At 40.7% G+C, this 24,150-nt stretch overlaps 1 protein-coding gene across 4 annotated transcripts in view; it reads left to right on the top strand.

Moving 5' to 3' along the window:
• The window catches only part of LOC145356674 (transcription factor MafG), a 47,028-nt gene extending 23,977 nt beyond the window's left edge, over nucleotides 1-23,051 (top strand). For all 4 annotated transcript variants that reach the window (XM_080209548.1, XM_080209547.1, XM_080209546.1 and 1 more), the window contains exons 2-3: nucleotides 1,813-1,877; nucleotides 16,724-23,051. In XM_080209548.1, the coding sequence (XP_080065674.1) occupies nucleotides 1,842-1,877; nucleotides 16,724-17,176 (489 nt within the window). In that variant the 5' untranslated portion in view covers nucleotides 1,813-1,841 and the 3' untranslated portion in view covers nucleotides 17,177-23,051. The remainder of the gene's footprint in view (nucleotides 1-1,812; nucleotides 1,878-16,723) is intronic.
• The last annotated feature ends 1,099 nt before the right edge of the window (nucleotides 23,052-24,150 follow it).

The raw sequence follows: 24,150 nt of genomic DNA, 5'->3' as shown, positions 1-24,150 counted from the left end.
TAGTGCTCCCACTGCCTTCATCCAGTGTGCCAGAAGCATGCACATTCCAGCAGGAGTTATTGGATGACAATTAAATTGGAGCCCTAGACATTTTTTACCCACTGTCTTGTTGGCACTGACATCAGGTGCTAGATTTCAATTACAGCCTGCTGAAATCAGCAACATCACCTCACCAGATTCAAAACTGGGATGTTTCCTTCAGCACTGCAGCAGACATTGCCTTTACCCACTCAGCTAGAACGAAGTTTAAACTCCAGACACTTATAACGCACTTCATTTATTAATGTGTTATTTCTGAGATGAGACTGCACATTCACACTGACCTGAACATAGATTTCTCATTTCAAGAATTTTTTTCTTTAACCCTTCTTTACAACGCTGGAAGTTTAAAAATGCTACAGATTTGGGCGTACTGAAATGCAAGACAAAGCTGAGGTGTCTGCCGGTAGGTCAGTTTCGGGGAACTGCTTCTGGGTTTTTGGACCATGCCTGAGAAGGCAGAATAATGGTTTACTGCACAGATCCATGGTGGTAGTCTGGGTGTAGTCAGCCTGTCAGTATTGTATTCAGACTTGCTGACTCATCGTGAATCTCACATTTATAATTAGTTTATGAACAGCGTTTGGTGCAGGGGTTGTGATGAGGCTATTAGGAAGTTCCCGCTGCTACAGACATTTGAGTGATTCTGGCTAAATAGTAAATTAAAGAGTCTTGTCCAGAATTCTTGTTCACTGCTCTGCTTTTTGGTATTCCCCTGGCCATGTTCCAAAAGACTCTCCGTGGGTACTTTGTTTAATTGCACCTACTGTGTGCTTTATTTGTAGGTAAGACTATGCTTTTCTTAAAATGTTCTTACAGTTGAGGACAAATAAAATATTTTGGTGACTTAACTGTGTCGGGGTTGGAGGGGGTGGATTCTCGTCGTCTCTTCAGTTCCTGTGGCATTTACAGTATGTGATGTAACATGAAAATGTATTGTTCATAATGCAAGAATAACTCACGAAGAGTACCACATGCTGCTTCCATCTTTGCTGATGTTCTCTACAGATGGCAATGGATAGACAACCCCTCCCCCCTTCCTCCTCCTCCTCCTCCTCCTCACTGTCTTTCTTAAGTCTGTCTGTTCCATTTGGAGGGTAGAACTTTACAGACCTGCTCATCCTCTGGTAATTTGTCCAAAGCATTAGCAGTCAATTCAACCATGTGGGAGTATCAAGACTAAGCCCTTGCCTGGCAATCAGGTCATCTGTAAGTTAGCCTGACTGCTTAGCAGAGGTCAGATCGTTATAGACTTTGTGGCTCAGCTATTTGTTGAATAAGCCAATTGAACATGTGCTAACAGCCTCTTATGAGGCTGGCCTGTTGCACTTGGGGTGTGCTGATACCTGTGATCATGGTTTGCCTAAGCTAGGTTGGAGTAAAGAATCAGGATGGCCAATGAGGTTAAACTGAGTCTTTACCTGATGCAACTTTTTAAAGCCATCTTGGCCTTTTGGTTAAGATGAAGCTCAGATCAAGTCCAGGAAGGGAAGCAGTGCCTCATCCTGTCAGCTTGGGATGACCACGCCGTTTGATCCTGCCCAAGCTGGGATGCAAAGTCTTGTCATGTTGCTTTGGATCTTGTTTGTCCCTCGTGGGGACCATGATTGGGTTTAATTTGAATTGGCTTTTGTTGATTAGAATTGAAATACCGAAGATACCAGAAAAACAGAAGCTTCACCTGGGTGCAAAGTATTTAATATCTTGACTATTCACAAAAGAAAAATATTGCTCCAAAGAAATATTCACTTTCTTTCTTTTTCTTTTCCCCAGGTTTGTGTGATTTGAACGGGTGCCGTGGTATGACGACTACTAACAAGGGAAACAAGGCCTTAAAGGTACAGCTGACGTCCCTTTAAATTTTTAATGCACAGCTGCTGAGGTCCAGTAAAACTGGTGCTGACCCTGCTCATCAGTTTCATGTGGAGTCAATGGCGCTGCCTGGAATCCATCAGGAGTTCACTTCTGAATTTCTCTCCATGTTTTGTTTCATCTGCAAGTTGGGCATAAGAAATAACACTTAAAAAGATTGGCAAATATTTCACTGAGATTTTCTTGTTCTGTCCCCGTTTTCCCCCCCCCCCCCCCACCCGGCCATCCTTAATTTTATGCCATTGCTTTTCCATTTGCACCCCCTCCCCCAAGCAGGTTTCACTTGCTTTGTTGTCTTTTTGGTTTCAAGGTGCCCTTCAGTCCCTCCCCTATGGTCAAGTTATTAGAAATATCACAATCGAATGTGTACTTTGCAGGATTGAAGCCAAATGTGGACAACTTTTTTCTTTTCTCCCCATGCACTATAGATCCTATGGAACTGATTATTTGGGATATCATAATGAATATTGTAAAAGTTTGCCTTTTTGATACCTGGCTTCTAGTGTTATTTGGCTGAATATATGTACTGGTCTTATTTATATGTCCAGACGTGACTGACCACAAATGTGTAGTCTGAACAGTAAGGCTGAAATATTCTAGTTGCAAGGCAATTTGAGCTCCAGTTCTTGTTACTAGCAGGTGATGTTATGTGATTCAAAGCAAACCTGGCTGAATTCGCTATTGTATTAATAGGAAAAGAAATGTCACTTGTATCATCTCTGTGGAGTTTTGTGGAGTATGACATTGCAACAAACAGAATAAATCAATGAGAATTTGCTACTACTTTTGGATTGTGTTGTACTGGCATTGTTTTATCGGCAGGCTGTTTGGGTACAGCCATAACGTGTACCCGACAGTATGGAAAACGCCTGCGAATGTCCGAACCATAAAAAGCAGGACAAATCCAACCTGGCCATTTGCCAAAACATCAGCCTCCTCTTGATCATCAGCAATTGATGGAAGGTGTCATCAACGGCCCTATCAAGCAACACTCACACAGCAGCACCCTGCTCATTGCTCAGTTTGGGTTCCCGCGACATGTCGACTCAGCACTTGATTCTCAAGTCATGCCCTAGACCCAGCCACCTTCAGCTGCTTTACAAATGACCTTCCCTCCATCATAGGTCAAAGTTTTTTTATTCATTTGTGGGACATGGGTGTTGTTGGTTGTCCAGTATTTATTGCCCTTCCCTAGTAGCCTGAGTATTTGAGAGTCGACCACATTGCTGTGGCTCTGGAGTCACTCGTGGGGATGCAATGCCCACTACCATTCACAGCTTCTCAGCAACTATCTGTGCCAGTGTACAGCAAGACCTGGATGTTCAGGCTTGGCTTGAAAAGTGGCAAGTAGTATTCATGCTCCACAAGTACCAGGCCGTCTGTAACAACACTGAATCTAATCGCCTCCTCTTGACATTCAATGGCGTTGCCATTGTTGAACCTCCTACCTTTAATATCCCAGGGCTTACTATTAACCAGAAATTAAGCTGGACCAACCATATAAATACTATCTACAGAAGAATATCAGCTGAAAATTCTGTTGAAAGTAAATCACTTCCTGACTCCCCAAAGCCTGTCTGCTATTTACAACGCACAAGTTGCGAGTGAGGATTTGAGTAAAGGGGTAGGGATGTTTTGCTGCAATTGTATAGGGCACTGGTGAGGCTATACCCAAAGTATTGTGTGCAGTTTTGGTGTCTTTATCTGAGGAAGTCCTTGCTATAGAGGGAATGCAGCAAAGGTTTACCAGACTGATTCCTGGGATGGTAGGTCTGCCATATGAGGAGAGACTAAGTCAGTTAGGATTATATTCTACTGGAGTTTAACAGTGGGAGGAGATCTCATAGAAACTTAGGAAATTCTAACAGTTTTGGACAGGGTAGATTCAGAAAAAATGTTTCCAATGGTGGGGAGTCCAGAATTAGGGGTCATAATTTGAGGATAAAGGGTAAACCTTTTAGAACTGAGTTGAGGAGAAATTTCTTCACCCAGAGGGTGGTGAATTTGTGGAATTTACTACCACAGAGTGGTTGAGGCCAAAATGTTGTCTGATTTCATTGTGAAGGCAATTAGAGATGGGCAACAAATGATGCTGGCCCAGCCAGTGGTGCCCACATCCCATAAAAGAATTTGGTTACCCATGAGTTGCTTTAATGCTGTGGCAGTGTGACCCTAATGAGAGAACCCTAGAAATGAATGTCACAGTAATGGCAGATAAATCCTGAATGTGGCCGTGTGTTTTTGTGTCTGCTGCTTTTAACCGAGGTATGTAAAATAAATTTGGTGGATACCTGCTTTAAAATAGCAGCTAAAGGAACACTGTACAAACAGTTGAGCAGGTTGGTCCATTAATACAACCAACAGTAGTGTGTACCATTCATTACTTAAAGTATATTGAAAAAGTACCATTTCAAACACACAATCCATCATCTCACTGAAAAGTGAATGTAAAAGAAAATACTTTTTATTTCAAAAATTGCCCCTTTTAAAACAAATGAAATACTGTAATTAATCATTTTTTTTTTTGGCTTGTGCTTGCTAATAAGTGGAAAATGGTTTGTGCTGTCATACAGAGGTAGTTGACTCAATATTGAACAATGCAACAGCAAAAAAACCAGTAGAGTCATGTGGTCAGAAACTGGGGCTGGAATTCTCCCATCCCAACTGCCACTGGAGTTTAAGCAGGCAGATTGCAGAGAAAGTGAAACCCCATTGACAGTCAGGTGAGAGTTTCCGGCTTAGACCAGTTCGGCTGCAGAATCCGCCCTGGACCTGAGTTTGCAATGTGAGGCAGAACATTAGTACCTGCTCTCTCACTCAGTGAAAAGCTTAGAAGAGGTGTTCTACTGCTGGGGGCATTCACCATTGAGTTTCACAATTGTGGTTCTGTCTGCTTTTATGGGTTTTATGGTTCAAAAGTATTCCCCAAATTGCTCATCTCAACAGGCAGAAATCATTCTTGATTCCTGACGATACTTCCATCTGTTCCAAGGGGAGAACCCTTTTGTAATTCCCTACTGGGAATTTCAGGATTATAAATCAGGGGTGATTCTTACAAGAAATACTCAAGATCCTCCTGGGTATAAGAAGAGTAATGCTGGTATATTTAACGCACAGTTACAGGTTCTGCAATGATGTTAAATCTGAAGTGTGAAATTTAACTATGTTTTGTATAGAATGGTCTGTTGGAGGAGGCAGGATGAGGCGATTGATGTGAGAATGGATTATTGTCTGGAGAAAAATTTGTTTGTAGAGATGGTGGGATATGATATTTCTTAGAAGTTGAGCTCTGTGTTATGAACTGTGGTTGTCCTTTCTGATCCTCCTGCTGTTACTGATGCTGTTAATCACATCCAGGACTGAACCATGTTCTGTCTCAGTGTTTCTGCTGAAAATTCCCCTAACGCTAAGTTTTAATTTTGTCACAGGTTCAGAATATCAATCAGCTTTGTGTAAAATACACTGTTGAATCCTTGATGTTGCCTAAGATAAAGCAAGAGCTGATCAGTGACTTATACAGGCTTTTGGTTGGACCACATTTGGAGCACTGTGCAGTTTTGATCTCCAGGTTTAAGGAAGGATTTACTTGCATTGGAGGAGACATGGCAAAGGTTCACTAAATTTGGTATTCGGCATGCAAGGGTCCTCCCTGATGATGGAGGGAGTGAGTTGGACAAATGAGAAGTAATCTCATTGAAACCTGCAAAATTCTGAAGGGATTTGTTAGGGTAGGTTGTTTCTGCTGGTCAGGGAGTCTAAAATACAGGAGCAGAGTCTCAGGATTGATCATTTAAGACTGAGGTGAGGAGAAATGACTCCACTCAAAGGGTTGTGAATCTTTGAAATCCTCTTCCTAAGAGGGCTGTGGATGTTCCATTGTTTTAAGCTGGGGTTGGACAGGTTTTTGGTGTCTCCAGGAATTGACATATGGGGAGTGAGCGGGAGCATGAAGTTGAAGCCACGGTTGTATTGAATGGCAGTGTAGGCTCAGTGAGCCATGTGGTCTGATCCTATATCTTGTACACTTTCCTGTGCTTGTTTGTTCCTAAATCTATTGTATATTGTTTTTCTTCACTTGCTGTTGCAGTCAAAACAAAAATTTTGTTTTGCTAATGGTGAAGAAAGTTTGCAGTCTGACCTGCAGCTGGAAGTTTACAAGCATCTGACAATCTGTAAAGTGCTCCACCAACTGCAATTCAACTCTGACCTTTAAACTAGTGGGACATAGAGTCATAGAGATTTACAATATGGAAACAGGCTCTTCACCCAACTTGTCCATGCCACCCAGTTTTTACCACTAAGCTAGTCCCAATTGCCCACATTTGGCCCATATCCTTCTATACCCAACTTACTTGTGTAACTGCCGAAATGCTTTTTAAAATACAAAATTGTACCCATCTCTACTACTACCTCTGGCAACTTGTTCTAGTTACTCATCACCCTCTATGTGGAAAAAGCTGCCCTTCTCAACCCTCTTGTATCTCTTCCCCTCTTGCCTTAAACCTATGCCCTTTAGTTTTAGACTCCCCTACCTTTGGGAAAATATGTTGACTATCTACCTTACCTATGCCCCTCATTATTTGATAAACCTCTCTACGATCATCCCAAAGCCCCCTGTGCTTCAGGGGAAAAAGCCCAAGTCCATCCAGCCTCTCCTTGTAACTCAAACAATCAAGTCCTGGTAGCATCCCTAGTCAATCTTTTCTGCACTCTTTCTAGTTTAATAATATCCTTCCTCTAATAGGGTGACCAGAACTACACATAGGCCACATTTGAAATACTAATGTCTTGTACAACTTCAACAAGATGTCCAACTCCTGTAGTCAATGTTATGACTAATGAAACCAAGCAAGCTAATGCCTTCTTCACCACTCTGTCCACCTGTGACTCTACTTTTGAGGAGCAATGAACTTGTACTCCTAGATCATGACCATCTTGAACAAAGCTTCACTTTTAGCAGCAGAATAATACATTTGTTTTTTTTTGTTATAATATTTCTGCAATTAGAAATCAGTCTCACATCAGCTTAATCTTCAACAGTGCCATAAGATGTAAACTAAATCTAAATGCTACACACAGACTATGACTAAGTACTGCCAATTGATGCTTGCTTAGGCTTTGGAGAATTTCTTAGTTAACAACCCTTTCACAAATGTATTTCTAAACTCTGGGGACCTAAGAGCTGTGACAGCTAAAATTTTCTTTAACATATAAAGTGAGAGTAGCGGACATATTTCAAGGCTTATTTCATTGGTTGAACCGTGGTTGTTAACAAGGCTGCGAGGAATGTTTTCCATCTTGTTTTTATTTATTTTTGTGTTTTTAGCTGCGCGGGGAAATTGGATTTCTGATTCAAGTCAGAGTTGCTTTAGGGGTCAGTATGGCACAATCCAAGTATTTGGCTACCTGTAATTTTGCCTGGTGGTCATTAGCATGGTGCAGCACCTACAGATATGGACTTACAGAGGGCATTTGATCTACTTAAGGGGTTATTAGCAAAAATAAAGTTAATGGAAATGGAGGTTGCCTTGTGCTCTGTGTTGGGAAGGAGGAAACACAGTACGGAGAAAAGGGACATTCTCTGGTGTGATATGACAAGTGGCATCCCCCATGCTGATACCTCAACTTTGCTTTATACAATCGCTGACTTGGGTATTTAAAAGCACAGTAAATTTTGATGCGAGGAATGTAATGGAATTTGAATCTGACACACCTGACTCCAGCTGTGTTCAGCTAAATCTTTAGAGGCTAAGTAGTTGTGAAACAGATGTAAACACTGTTACTGTGCTTCCTCTGGGCAGTCATAACCTTTGACCCTATTGTGAATGACAGCGCCCAAGACCTTTATAGGCCTCTACTTTCACACCCTGTTCGTGATGATTAACTACGACATGATAGCTCAATGTGAAGAGGACTTCCAAAATTACAAGTGTTCCTCACAAACCAGGTGGCCAATCTTGTTTACTATTAACCATGTAACTAATCTTTGTGTCCCACTATCCCATTTCCTACCTTGAGGCACCCGCTTCACAATGAGTTGTCAAAATTTAGTCAACTGACGTGAATTGGCAGGTCAGAAATTAAACAACCCAGTTGGCTAAATTGAGCACTAGAATACTAAACCCTAACGTATCCTGGAAAAAAACAACTGATTCATTTTAATATTAACTTATAGTACAGGTTAGAGATGTTTACATCAAAGGAAAACAAATTTAATCATGAGATTTGGCCAAACCCTAATCCAACGTAATGTGTTGTGTATTAAGAACAAAGTATCTTGCAGAAGGAAGTTACAATGGCACAATATAACCGACTGCATGAGTTGGCAAAATGAGCTCAATATGTAGCTGTGCACTTTGGAACTGAGAAGGACAGATCAGAATATTTTGCACCTGGCAAGGGACTGGGTGATGAGGGGGAGTAAATGGATTGGTTGTCCAAGCATGTAAAGTAAAGGAATCAAAATGGCTAACTCAAAGGAGTTACTGAAGCTGTCATTATATTTCTTTTCTATCTATTTGGGGCTTTTAGAATAGTAGGTTAGACAGTGAACTATTTCCTTTGGGCAATCAAGGACAATGAGGTATCATAAATATTGAACAAGGTCAATAGGAGTGAAAATTCCCATAGAATCCCTACTGTGCAAAGGGAGGCTATTTGGCCCATCAAGACTACACCAAAATAATCCCACCCAGGTCCTATCCCCTGTAACCCCTCACATTTACCCTGCTAATCCCCCGACACTAAGGGGCAATTTCATAGAATCCTACGGTGCAGAAGGAGGCCATTCAGCCCATCAAGTCTGCACTGACCACAATCCCCATAACTTCATGCATTTACCCTAGTTAGTCCCCCTGACACTAAGGGGCAATTATAGCATAGCCAATCCATTTAACCTGCACATCTTTGGACTGTGGACAAAACCAAAGCACCCAGAGGAAATACATAATGGAGAACATGCAGACTCCACATAGACAGCTACCTGAGGCTGGAATTGAACACGGGCTTCTGGCGCTTGAGGCAGCAGTGCCTCCCACTGTGCTGCCCTCAAAACATCTTTAGATGTAAAAAAAAGAGTGAGATCTGGCATTCTTCAGCTGGCCCAATTGTTGAGGGTGGAAAACTTCCAAAATTGATGGATTTTTGTCAGGTAAATGTATTAAAACAAAGAAATAGGGTTGTGCTGCAGATTCTTCATGATCTAATTGAATGGCAGAATGGGCTCCAGAGATTGAATGGCCTGGTCCTGTTTCTATATTAATCGGGCCGCTGTAGAGTAGTTTTCAAGGAGTGCCTCAGGATGAAATGAATAGATCTGTTCTGTAATGTGCGCAGTGCTTCTCTGCCTCCAACATTTCTGCAGCATCTTGGAAATAGAGTGAAGCTCTAAAATGGTGGGCCTTCAGGAAGTTCAAAATGAATTGCTAAAATGTGGATTTCTACGAGCAACTATCTTTTTTTATTTGCTGCCATTGGGGAAACTTTCTTCCCCCACAAATAATGCAGTTTAGAAACTGGTCTAAATTTCAGCCCAGTACAATGGAATGAAAACAGCCTCTGCTTGATGCCTGTAAATTTGCCCAACCTCAACCCAACTGTAAAGGAGCTACCTCCCTAGTTCCCTTTCAATTGTACTAAATTTACAATTTCACTAAGAGGTTAGCTTATGCGGGAAATGGGAACATGACATAGAGTTTGGCCTGGGGTTGGAAGATTCAGACAGCTGCAATTTATAGAGGAGGCGGCTTTGCTATACTTGACCAGTGATTGCATTATCACATTGAGCGACTGGGAATGTTCCTGTTTCCCAGTGCTAATATTCTTTATCAACTGTGTACTAATCAGCACAAAAAAAACCTATTGGAAAAATGAGGACTCTGTGTAATAGTGGCAGTCTTTGGAGTGCAGTGCAAGTACACACAAAATCAGCTCCCTAAAGACAAATGATAATGTTCCAACAGAGTAGGGACAAAGGTTTCTCTTCACGAAATCTACTCTAAGCAGCCATTCACTGTTCCTCTATTGCTGTAACTAATTCAAAAATTACTCAACATTTCCCTATAAAAATGCATAATTTGAGAAGCAGAGTAAACAATGAGAAACCTGTTTGGTAAATTGACGTACAACACTCGGGGAAAATCCGAAACCCTATTTTTAGACTGATTCCTGGATCTCCTCCAGTGCAATTTGCTTCATGTACCAGACGGACTCATTTGGAGCCGTCCTATTTACACTGCAATTCACAGTCGGGAATGTCGGAACATTCCACGGTTTGATTTCTGGTCCACGTGTGTATCCACCTCCTGGAAAAAAAAAGGCATGTGCACACTTAAATTGCAGCAAAACAAGTTCACTCGTTTATTCAAAATGTGTAAGGACATTTAAAAAGGGACAGGAATAGGTCATACAGCTCCTTGAGCCTGCTCTGCCATTCAGTAAGATTCTAACTGATCTTCTGCACTAAGTCCATTTACCCACCCTATCCCCATAGCCAAAAAGCTATCAATCTCCACCTTGAGGTATTCTCAACAACTGAGCATTCAATGACCCCTGGAGTAGAAAATTCTAAAGATCGTGTTGTGTCTTTTGTTTTAAATTACTCCATCTTTCGCTGTTGTTGTTTTCTCTTATTTGGGCTGGTCTAATGAGAGTTTCATTTCAAGAACGCATAGAACTTTTCTCAGGGAATGCACATGAGAGGGTACTTTTGATCTGTCTATCTGTAATTTAGCCTGCGAGGAACTGTGGTCAGTGCTCTCTGAGGGAGAGAGAAAAGTGGTTGTAACTTGCGCTGCACTTATTTCTGCACCAAGCATAGCTGATCAGGAATCTCTCCTGCTCTTGCCACTTTCCACGGGTGTGTTGGAAGGATTACTAGGCTGATTATCATTGTTTGGCTGCATCATGAGTGTTCCTTTCATGACCATCCAAGGCCAGGAATAGGACTTCAACCTGGATCTTCTGACCCAGGGGTAAGGATGCTACTATTGAGCCTGAAGACATCCTGTTTTCATCTGTAAGACAGATGGAATAGAAACTATTGTACTAGCATTGCATGCTGTCCCAAATTTGCATTTTTTTGTAAAAAGTTGTTTTGATTTCTTTTTTCATTTCATTCTTGGGTCATGGGCATCGCTGGCTGGCCAGCATTTGTTGCCCTTATTCGGAGGGCAGTTGAGAGCCAACCACTTTGCTGTGACTGGAGACCCATGTAGGCCAGACCAAGTAAGAACGGCAGATTTCCTTCTCTAAAGGACTTTAGTGAAACAGATGGGTTTTTCTGACAGTCGACAATGGTTTCACGGTCATCAGTAGATTCTTAATTCCAGATGTTTTTATTGAATTCAGATTCCACCATCTGCCATGATGGGATTTGAACCTGGGTCTCCAGAAATTAGCCGAGTTTCTGGATTAATAGTCTAGCGATGATGCCACTAGACCTTCACCTCCCCTAGATTTGGTTTAAATTTCAGGTTGCTGACCTTTTCTGTGGAAGAGGTTTCGTTTTGAGTAGGAAGCCCACGCAGTGACAAAAGTAACATGTCATGATGCATTGCATGTTGCTGTCCATAGAGGGTCTCAGTGAGCTATGTAAATATGGCTGCTTAATGGTGCGTGCAATTTATTATTATTCTAATGCTCCCACTTCATTGCTGCAGAAGACAGCTATTCAGTGCTTTTTGTCTTTGACGTTGTAATGGCTACCCACTTTTTTCAGAGTCTCCATCATATTGTTAAAGCAACGCAAATTTCTGTTCTGCTGCCATCAAAATTTCTCCGTTCAGCTATTATTTGGCTAAAACGTTCAAATTGCTGATCCCTTTGTTAGACTCCTAGAATATGGAGCGGGCAAACTGCAGTAAAATTTGGTCAGAAATTGAGTGGCAACTGTATGATGTACAGTCCAACTTTATTCTCTGAAGACAGAGAAAACTGGCTTGAGGCAGGATTTGGTATGAAGTTAATGGCCCAATGAAGAGAATATAGAGATAAATGTTTCATGTTGGAAATAGGAAGTATTTATCTGAGTACACTGCTCTTGTGAACAAAAAGGGAGAAGTGTTAAGAATCATAGAATTTTTACAGTGCAGAAAACGGCCATTCGGCCCATCGAGCCAGCACTGACAACACTCCCACCCAGGCCCTATTCCTGAAACCCCACATATTTACCCTACTAATCCCCCGGTAATGAGCATTTTTCCATGGCCAGGCAACCAAACGCCTACGTCTTTGGAGTGTAGGAGGAAACCCATGCAGACACGAGGAGAATGTGCAAACTCTACACAGTCACCTAAGACTGGAGTTGAATCCAGATCCCATGTGCTGTGAGGCAGTAGTGCTAGCCGCTGTGCCACCATGCTGCCCGAGTATTTGCTTTATATCATTATAAAGCTGTAAAAAAAAATTGAGTATTGATGATCTGCCCAATGGCATCCAGTCCAAAGATACACTCATTAAATAAAGCACGCTCAAATTAGTTAGTCTACTCCATTACTTATATGATCATGCTCCAGGAGCTAAATAATAGCTGCAATGTTATTTTACAGCACAGTGCTATTTATTTTCTTGTGCAGAGGTTGCTAAAAGTTTAATCAAACCCAAACCGGTTTTTTTTTGTTTTGTATTTTAATGGCTTATTTCAGTGAAGTTTTATTTTTATCTGTTCTGCATTTGCTGCGTGCAGGATTGGTTACACACTGAGCTTTAATTTTTCATGCTTTTTCTGTCTTCAGAAAATAACTTGCTTGTCAAATAATTTTTCAACTATGATCATCTGTTTTTGTCCCTTCATGAAACAAAATACTCCATAGTATAATTTTATACTTAAATTTCAATTATTTTACCTAGGATCATCAAATTTTACAGCATAGAAGGCCATTCATTCCATCACACACATGCCAATCCTTGAGCTGTCCAATTTCCCCATACCCTTTTAAAACATAAAAACAAATCTATTTAATTTTAAATAGTCATATAGCTTTTGCTTTGGATAGGGTAGGCATCCCATACCATACCTTTACCTTCACCTTCATTCATTTGGTAATTATCTTAAGCTCATGGTTGATTACTTGCCAAGCAATAGAAATAATACTCTCCTTGGTAAAACTTCCAGTCAGATTTTTCTCAAACTTTCTTCTCTCATGAAAAGCATCATCTGGCCTGCTCTTACTACTAAAGCTCTCCAACTCTGGCATCACTGCACCCTCTCCAGAATCTTGATACGCTTCCTAAAGTAAAGGCATCTGAAACTTGACAATATTTAACAACTATTGAGTGGGTTTAGCTTTTGCGCTCCATTCACTGATTTCTAAAACTTATGACCCGTTGTGCTTTTCTAAAAGAAGATTTATCATTGATACCGGAGTTGAGGGGATTGAGCTATGAGGAGAGGCTGAATAAACTAGGCTTGTACTCGTTAGAGTTTAGAAGAATGAGGGGAGATCTCATTGAGACGTATAAGATGATGAATGGGATGGATAGGATAGAGGTGGAGAGACTCTTCCCGCTCAAAAAAGACAGTAGGACTAGGGGGCACAGCCTCAAGATAAAGGGGAGGCGGTTTAGAACGGAGTTGAGGAGGAACTTCTTCACTCAAAGGGTGGTGAATCTCTGGAATTCTCTGCCCGTTGAAGTGGTGGAGGCTGCCTCGCTAAATATTTTTAAGAAGCGGGTTGATGGGTTCTTGATAAGAGAGGGGATTAAGGGTTATGGGGAGAGGGCGGGAAAGTGGAACTGAGCTACGACAGATCAGCCATGATCTTATTGAATGGTGGGGCAGGCTCGAAGGGCTAGATGGCCTACTCCTGCTCCTATTTCTTATGTTCTTATGTTCTTCCCCTGAGCCCAGTAATCTCTGCACCTCTGCTTTCAAAATATTACCTTTTCAGTCTGTATAAATGTTTATCCTGCTTTCAAGATCTGCATCTTGATTTGATATCCATCTACTAACCTGCCCATGTCCTCCTGAAGTGTTTTAACCAAGAATTTTATTTGTTGCACCTACAATAACATTTGGGGTTTTACTTCAGAACACTAGGGTGGCACAGTGGTTAGCACTGCTGTCTCTCAGCACTGGGGACCTGGGTTCCATTCCTGGCTTGTCTGTGCGGAGATTTGCACGTTCTCGTTGTGCCTGCATGGGTTTTCTCCGGGGTGCGCTGGTTTCCTCCCACATCCCAAAAATGTGCGGGTTCGGTTAGGTGAATTGGCCATGCTAAGTTGCCCCTTAGTGTCAGGGGGACTAGCTAGGGTAAATACATGGGGTTATGGGGATAGGGCCTGGTTGGGATTATTTGTTGCAGACTCGATGGGCCGAATGGTCTCCTTCTGCATTATAGGATTCTATGATAATGCTATGATCTATTGCAGTTATCTGGAATTAATGTCAACCATGTGTACAATGCTTCCTTTTCTCAGCAGCAGCCATTTATTTCTGGTTTACAAGGGGGGCTTTTAGGTTTTTCCGAAGTGCTGCGCACTGCCACCCTGAACATTGTCTCTGGGAACTGACCAAGAATCAGGCTTTAGTAAATAACTGTAGGACTAATAAATATTCATTTTATTTCAAATCCACTGGAGGTTCTGTACTTGAATTGACTGGTTACCATCAAGCCACAGATCATTCTAGTTAATGGACTGATTGGATTAAACAAATAATGGCGCTTAATGTAACTTGTACAGAAAATTAATTGCTATCTAGATGTTTAATCTGTCAACGTTGAGACCATTACAGTAATGGAACTATCTGACACGACCGAACCAAAAAATAAGAGGGTGACAACAAACTTCCGATTTTAATGCATTAATATGTAGATATGAAGGTAGCTAAGTCCTAGCTAGTTCCAAATGTCAGCGCTGTGAATATACAATACTCAATTCTTTTATGCGAAAGCCTGATTTATTTTAGTGGAATGGCTACAGTAATAAATGTATTAACTTTTCACATATCAGTGGAGGTCACATAACTGCTCTGAATAGTACAGTTTGGAATTTCTGGCATGCTATTATCTCAGTGAACTTTGTTCCCAGCAAGTTAACCACACAACATTAAGTTGAACAGACCGCTCCCCTTTTCACCTTGCTTCCTCCTTTTATGTAATTCTTCCTATTTATTTTTTGTCATAAGTCCCCTCTTGGACTTCCATCGTAATAAGAGCATAAGATGTAGGAGCACAAGTAGACCATTTGGCCCATTGAGTATGGTCTGCCATTCAATGAGATCATGACTGATCTGATTTTTAATCCTCCTCTCCACTTTCCCATCTTGTCCCCGTAACCTTTGATTCCCTGACTGATTAAAAACCTGCCTATCTCAATCTTGAACATACTTAACGACTTGGCCTTTACTGCCCTCTGCGGTAAAGAATTCCACAGATTCACTACCCTCAGAGGAAATTCCTCCTCCTATCTTAAATGAGCAACTCTTTGCTCTGAGATTATGCCCTCTGACCCTAGACTGTCCCACAAGGTGAAACAATCTCTCAGCATCAATCCTCCCAAGCCCCCTGAGAATCCTATATGTCTCAATAAGATCATCTCTCATTCTTCTAAACTCCAAGTACAGACTCAACCTACTCAACCTGTCCCTGAAGAGAGAATCCCTCTACATCTGGAATCAACCTAGTGAACCTTCTCTGGACTACTTCCAATGCCAGTGTACTCTTCCTCAGATAAAGGAACCAAAATTGTTTCCGGTATTCCACCTGTACCTTGTATAGTTTTAGTTCCCTATTTTTATATTCCATTCCCTTTGACATAAAGGCCAACATTTCAGTTGCCTTTCCTATTAAATGCTGAACTTCCATGCTAGCTTGTGATTTATGCATGATGACTCCTCACTGCACTGTGCCCCCCCCCCCCCAAATCCACTTTGCTAAGCTCTCTGCATTTCTCGCCATTTACACTATATTTTAAAGTCCTTCATTGGTAATTTCTTCCCCATCCGTACTCAGAGTGGAAAAGCTGATTTGCCAACTTCCTAACTGCCATTTGCTTGTGCCTTTTGTGTTTAACATTTTCACTGTTTCTCCTAACCAGTTCCGCTCCTGCTGTTTATTTAAAACAAGGTTAAGATTGCCAGTTCAGTTATCATAGAATTATGGAATCATCATAGAATCCCTGCAGTGCAAAAGGGGACCATTTGGCCCATCGAGCCCACACCAACAACAACAATCCCAGCCAGGCCCTATCCCTGTTACCCCACTAATCCTCTTGACACTAAGGGGCAACTTAGCATGGCCAATCCATGTAACCCACACACCTTTGGACTGTGGGAGGAAACCGAAGCACCTGGAGGAAACCCACACAGGCATGGAGAGAGAGTGCAAACTCCACATGTCACCCTGAGGAATTGAACCTGGGTCCCTGGTTACTGTGAGGCCACCGTGCTGCCCTAGCTAGCTTTAGTTAAATGTTGGAAATTGTGTTCAAGCAGTTATTTTTGATGGATCAAAAATGGTCGTGGAAGCAGAAACATTGCATGGGTTATAGAGAGAGAATATGTTTGTGACGTCAAAGAATCAAACCTCATTATAAAAATAACTCTCTCAGCATTCTCTATTTATAATGAATTGTAAGCCATGTGATTCCGATTTTGTGGTTAATGTTCCCATAGAAAATCCGTCCACCTGTGAGTAAACACCTTTTACAAATGTTTGCCATAATTTTGAATGTATTCACCATCTAACCGATCAAATGGAAACCTGTCCTACAACTAAGTTATGGATGCTTGCTTTTATATTGGTGCCACGTTTTGAAAGCTTTCTTCTTTCTTTCTTTCTTCCTTCCCTCCCCCACCCCCACTCGCACACAGGTGAAGCGGGAGCCAGGTGAAAATGGAGCCAGTCTCACAGATCAGGAGCTTGTCTCTATGTCCGTTCGTGAACTGAACCAACATCTGCGGGGCCTAACCAAAGAGGACATCATCCGGCTGAAACAGCGTCGCAGAACACTCAAGAACCGCGGCTACGCAGCCAGCTGCCGCGTCAAGCGGGTAACTCAGAAGGAGGAGTTGGAGAAGCAGAAAGCAGAACTTCAGCAAGAGGTAGAGAAGTTGGCATCGGAAAATGCCAGCATGAAATTAGAGCTGGATGCCCTGCGTTCCAAGTATGAGGCCTTGCAGAGCTTCGCCAGGACCGTGGCCAGAGGACCCGTCATGCCAGTTAGAGGTCCTATCACCTCTGCCATTGGCCCCATTATGCCAGGCAAAGTGGCTACCACCAGTGTCATCACAATAGTCAAATCCAAAACCGATGCAAGATCTTAGTACACGCTGCTGTAGATACAGGCCAGAGTCAAACTAGTTTGTAGTAAAACTGGTCAATTTATGGAGTTAAACCACAAGGTTTCAAAATAATGAATCCACCCCTTTCTGCCCCCTCCCCCAAACAAATCTTTGAAATACATTTCAGGGAAAAAAGCAATCCCAGGACTGTGGCAACTGGATAAATAAGCAAAGTTAGAATAGTTAACTTCATTTAATCGCAGCAACTAAAACTTGGGTAACAATGTTCAGGGCCTTGGTTTGTCCACCTTTATCACAATTCCTGTAAAGGCCTCCACTTTTAACTGAACCACGTGAAAGCAAAATGAATAGGAAGTCCGATATTCATTCTGGCACCAAATTCACAATGCGCACCATACAGTAGCCACAGCTGAATAAAATGGAGACCTTCATTGATTGGGAGATCTTGCTGTATGACAGCATTTCACACCGACCAAACCATGGTGGTTCCAGAGCCTTCCCAAAGGACAAGCTCACTGATTTTGCTATAACTTGAGCAAACTTTTTGAAAAAAAATTTCAATATTTGGTGAAGTGGCACCATGACCTATTTGAGCATCTTCCAACATTTAAGGTCCAGTAGCAATTGAATCAATTGGGCTGTAAAATGGCCTAGAATGAATTTCTGATTTTGAATCTTGTGGCTAATTTTATGCACTGACCAGTTAACAGCTTCTCATATTCATGCACATCTGAACACGGTGTACCGTATCACCATGGAGTAAGGTAGTTCAAATGACCTGTTCATATGGTTAAGTATTCCTTTCTATTCATATACCACTGGGTCTTTCTTGACAAATTTAATCGCACAAATTAGAAACTTTGATTTTAATTTGTACACTTAACAAAAAGACCAATTATCATTGGAAGACAATGCACAACATTTTTTAGAAAAAAAAGTGCAGAGATGAGAGGAGGCAGGATTAATAGCGCCCTTTGTAACACTATAAACTGTTACAGCAACCCTGCCATCTGCTTGTTACTATCCAATGCAAGCAGTGGAATGTCAGGCTGTACAATAAGCTTTTGATTATTTGAAATGTGCAGTCTTCATATATCAAAGCTTAATTATTTGTGGCTTTAGATTCTTTGAAACGGACAGCTTCTGATAACCCAGTCTTTTTCTCTTGATTTGTTTTTTAATTTAAAGTTTATTAAAATGTGTCATGTATCATTGTTGAATATCGTACAGATAAGAGCTCCAAAGTTTGGTGTCTGAAGTTTACAGATTTCATGGAATGTTTTCCACAACATGGTGTTTCATCGCACGCATTGTGGTGGGTGAATGAATGTTCAGACTACCACTGGTATCAAGTGGTAAAAGAAAAGCAACAGTCTCAGCATCGGAAGAGACAACACTTTCAATACAAACCCTGTTAGCTGTATGGTTTGCTTTTTCCAAGAAGAAAGTTTAACCCCCCTCTCTCGCTGCAAGTCAGATGCAGAGAGTTGGCTCATTGTTCCTGCTGAATAGAACTAGCTGCTGCTCCACCTCCCACCCCCCACTTCTCTCTCCTCAGCCAAAAAAACAAATGAAAATGACCGTATTGGACCTTCTACAGATGTTTGAAATTGCTTCTAAAAAGCAAGTGTGAGTAGAAGGGGCTGATTAACCATATGAATGAAAAATTATTCAGAGAATCTTTGATAGTAAAAGTTCCTCTTTAGTGTATGTATACAAAGTATCTTTGTCAACATGTAAGGGTATTCGAGTTTAATTTTTATAAGTGCACAGATTATCATACAATATTTATATACAAAAAAATTACAAAAAAATTGTTTAATAGCTTTTACAGATGTTTCTAGAGTGGCTTATTGAGATCAATAGCTTTCTAGTGAATCAGCGTGTTAAGTGGATCCAGGGTGATGTATCTGTGATGTGTTAATATGCAGTTTAGTGTTATTTTACAGTTGTTTAGTTCTGTATTTATTTGTGTGTGAGCACAATGGGGTTTTTATGTTGTGTGCATCCTTTTTTCCATACTCCCTCTTCCACACTTGCTGCACATGTGAATTCTAAAAACAGTGCAACTAACTTCAAGGAGGTGTGTGAGCCTCAAGTTCAGTTTGATCTGCAGTCCCTTCTGAAATACCTTTTTAGGCCCATCTTGACCGAAACAGGAATACTAAACTATTGCACAGCATCTAATGTTAACCATTTGAGATCTGTATTCGCTCTGCAGTTTTAAAAAAAAAAAAATGGGGGATGGATCCCTGATGAATCTTGAATTCCTTGAGAACTTTTCTTGGCTTGTATACACACCACTGTCATCTCCCAAGTGTCCCTATGTTGTAACCTCTGAACTTTGTATTAATTTGTACTCATTTACTGCCAACGCAAACTAAGGGATTTGTTCTTTACTTGTATTGAAGTAGAATATATATTACAGTACAAAATTTGGAAATGCAGAATATATTCAATGTCTGATGTAATTTTATGTTGAATGTGTATTCGAAGGTGCTGTTCAATTGTTATTGGAGTTGCTAATTGTTCACTGTTAACCCAATGTTTGGTCTAAAATACAATTCTATTTGGCTAAACTGCATATATGACTTGGTTTCTCGCGCACCTCTATCTAATTGTGATATTGTACTTGTCAAAAATGCTGTTCTACACAATTGTTTTCAGTTAAGAAGAAACTTATTTTTTATTGTCAGAAACAATTTCTATCTGTGCCATAAAAGGGCTGTGCAAAATACACTCGGCATCTCAACACAACCTGGCTTTTGATCTATCCAACAATCCATTCAATAGTCACCAGGGGTTCTTGTTAAAATCCCAAATAGTCCCATACTAAAACAAATGAAACTTTTAACTTGTCCTGCAGCAACTTGTACAATTTGTACAAACCTTGAAGTTCATGTAGAAGTTTTGAATGAGATGGTGTAACTATATATTTTTAGTTTGTTTAACCACAAAACTTCGAGTTACGAGACTGCGCAATACATTTGCGAAACATTGCATCCACGTTTAGGCCGCAACAGATGCCAGTTTGAGATGTTGAGCGTCTGGTACTGACACCATGCCTGCCTTTGGCCAGCTTTAGTGCAATGTGTAGATGTTTTGAATAATGCATAAGCTGTGTCGCGATTAAGTAATCACGTGAGGACACAGCAGCTTATCGCTAGAAATGAAATTGAGTCTAGTTTTCTGGCAATGAGCATATTGTTGAATGTGGAATCATACAGACAGGTGTTAAGTGAGAACAAATACTTAACAGTCTTCAGTTTTAACTGCTCTTAACACTAACTGCTGTGGTCAAAATTACCTGATTCTGGAAGGCTTTTAAACTTAAAAACATGACTTCCATGCTCATGCCTATTCAATCGCAGAGTAGAGTTTTAAAAGTTGAATTGAGATGAGTGGCAAAGTAACGTAATTAAATTTGTATATTTAGTGAGTTTTTTTGCCCACTTCACAAACTTAAGACGTGTTTTACCCACGCTTGTAAATAACCCGTTTGATTTTGAATTGTGCAAGCCTATTTCAAATCCATTTGGAGAAGTACAATTATTTTTTTTAATGACAATATTTGATTGCACAATACCAGCAAGGATTGGTTTTAAGTTTTTAAAAAAAAACAGTTTCTGTTTCATATATTTGTGGGGTGGGGGGAAGCAGAAATGAACAATAACCCTGCAGCATCCTTATATTTGAAGCAGGAGTCTTCAGAGGAAAGGAAATTGCACTAGAACTACAGTTTGCAGGGGGTTGGAGGGGGAGTTGATTTATTTCACACGTTGCTTAGAATGCATCAACTAGACATTTTTAAACAGAGGCAGTGTACTCTGCTAATCCATCGGGAGAAAGGGGCACCTGAGGTAAAGCTTTTTAATGCCATTGGAGTTGAAGGAAAAAAATACTATTTTGATAATCAGCACCTTTTCAAAAAAAGGCTTTTTTTTATACAAATCGATCAATATTTAGCAAGTAGGTTTAAGAAGAAAAAATCCCTTCCGTGCTTGGAAAATTACAAGATTAATAACTGAAACCTTGTTCTGATTCCCATTCAGATGCTGTGGTGATTTGTTTTCCCTCCTCTCTCAATGCTGTCGGCTTGTGATGTTTATTCTGTGAATAGTGTAAGTGCTTGTTTTAGCAAGTGCTTTGTATGTGAGGTGTGTGGCGTACATGTGTACGGCTTGGTGACTGTTGTCAAGTGAGGTTCTTCAAATATGCAAACAGCAATTGGTGTCCAGGCCAACAGTGTTCGAATAGTGCCCTGCTGATAGCAAGGGTGACTACTTATAGTGCAAATAATGTGTTTAATATAAGGGCTAAATAGTGATTTGTGTTACAAGTGTGTGTGTTTGGATGTGTGTGAGTGTGTCTGTTGTTGTGTTCACAAAGTAATAGACTGGAGTATTTCATGACATTGGTCATTTTAATCTATTAGCATAAACAGCAAAAAATGAACATGGCTATTGTGTCTATACCCTTGGGCTTGGGGCTCATATGAAATGTATTCTGGGCATGTAGATGAGGAATGGTTTATTTCCTACAATGATTAAATGAGTTTCAAATTAATCAGAAACAAAGTTGTCCATTTGATTGGATGTTCACCTCTAGCCTGATGACCAAATTTTCACACTTCACTAACCAGTGATTAGTTTGCGCTTCCCAACTTTGCAAGCAAGCCTTCAGTCGTACTGCTCTCCGCATACTAATGATATTTAGGCTAAAATGGAAGTATGCTGCTGGACAAGGATGTTCATCATCCCTCCTGGCTGCAGTTTCTTGTAGATAAGATTCTAGTGCAGGATGTATAATCCCCACTTTGCTACAGCGCAGTAGCTCTCTTGTTTGGAATCGGTTGGGCAGGTATTCTGTTTCACTGTTGTACTGTTGCCAGAGTGCTGCATCCAGCTTTACATTTATTACAGCCCTTTGACCAGAGGCTGGCAGATTTTCAGAAGCATTACTGACCATTATTGGCAGGCACATTATTGGATGATTGCATGTCACTGGGAAGTTAAATAGAAGGAATTAAGCTGGGCAAGGGTCAGCTCTTTTTTAGCTAATTCAGATTGAACCTGATTCTGGAGATCAGTTGGGAAGTGTTCATGCGTTGGAGGAAAATGCGATCATAGATTTTATTTTTGCAAAGGGGGGGGGATGCTGGAGTCTAGCTGCAGTCTTAGTTTTTGACAGTTTTTCTACTGCAGTTGGCTAGTTTATCACTGTACTTACAAAATATTGTGCCAGATTCAGCTAATACTTTTCTTGACACACTTATGCAAAGCTGGGTACTGGATTGAACTTGAAGTTTAAATAAATTTACTGCCCCTCTTGTGCAATCTGCCTGGATCTTTGGAGCCCATTTATATTTTGCAAAGGTTTTCCATGGACTCGAGTGTGTTTACGGTTTCAAAAAAATAAAAATGTTGTATGCCATTGGTACAAAACAATGGGATGTTAGTCTGGGTGCTTTAAAGATCTAAATCTAAGCACAAAGAAAGGGTTATTACTTTTCACTTCCCAGTTGTAATCACACTATTAAGGATGCAGATGTTGTGAGGAGGTTGCATCCAACCAATGTAGTGATGTGAAATTTGTGCAGTATTAGATGAATTAAAGGTAAAACTATTTTGTTGACTAATGCTCTGTATCAAATTCTGGCTCAAAGGGTGTAATGAATCACTGTTGTTGTACTTTGTATAAAGAGTCCATTTAATAAGTATTTATTACCTAAATTATTGTACTTTATGATCTGTAGATAAGTATGTATTCATAACCGCCATGAAAATTAACTGTATCAGTTTCCATTGGACACATCATTAATTTATTTCTGTATATACTGTATGTTTGTTGAGATACAGCTTACTTTATTTTGTATATGACCAATAAACACCTTTTAAAGTGATCTAGCCCAATGGAATGCAAGATGTATCTTTTACGACATGTAGAAGACATGAGATCTAATTTGGATGTAGACTTAATCTTCTATCCCATCAACTTTACTTTTTTTTCATAGAATCCCTACTGTGCAGAAGCAGGCCCATCAAGTCTGTACTGACTCTCCAACGGAGCCTCCCACCCGGACTTTGTTCACAAACCCACATATTTAACCTGCTAAGACATAATGTATGCGTCTTTACGCTAATGGATAATGTAGCATGGCCAATACACCTAACCTGCACATCTTTTGGAGTGTGGAAGGAAACCAGAGCACGTGGAAGAAATCCACGCAAACACTGGGAGACATGCAAACTCCACACAGACAATGACCCGAGGCCAGAATAAACCTGGGTCTCTGGCACTGTGAGGCAGCCTGCTAACCACTGTGCCAATGTGCCACCTGGGAAGGATTTTTTTTTCCTTTTTAAAGAAAGGAATTTTTTTAATTAGTGAAATGCTGAGTGATGGCTTAAATTTTTTTAAATTAGTGAGTAGCAAGGAAGAATTTTTAACTGTAGAATTTAATGAATTTTACAACAAATTTCTTAGTCTTTTGGATCAACCCTTCAATCCAAGACACTCTGATCCTTTAATCCAAGGAACAATGACAGCCCAATTGCTCCATTCTGCTCCAAAAGGTCAAGAGGTCAAACCCATATTCAATTCCAGCAACATAACTGCTGGATTTGCCTGCATGGTCACTTCACTTCAAAAGTAATGCATTATATCTGAAGTGCAAAGATGACTAAGTGCAAATTAATTTGCCACTGCGTTTGGTCAAGTCTGCATTTTGTTCACACGGTACTTACTACATTGTAGACTCCATTTAACTCCCCAGCTGGTGGAAGCCAGGCAGGATGGGGGCAATTAAAATGAAGCACCACTTTTCTATCCTCTTCTGGCCAACGACTGCAATTTTAAATTATACCAATCGAGCTCCAACAATATCATTGAGGCCTGAGTGTGGAACGGTGCTGGCTTCCCTGCTGGGCAGAGAGAGACAAAATAAATCTTAAAAGCTTTTTTTATATAAAAAGGTTTGCCCACATTAAAATGAA

This window comes from Carcharhinus amblyrhynchos, chromosome 21 (assembly GCF_965287045.1).
Source record: "Carcharhinus amblyrhynchos chromosome 21, sCarAmb.v2.hapA, whole genome shotgun sequence".
Lineage (NCBI taxonomy): Eukaryota > Metazoa > Chordata > Chondrichthyes > Carcharhiniformes > Carcharhinidae > Carcharhinus > Carcharhinus amblyrhynchos.
The sequence above is the reverse complement of the archived record's forward strand: the minus strand, read 5'-3'. Positions and strand labels throughout refer to the sequence as shown.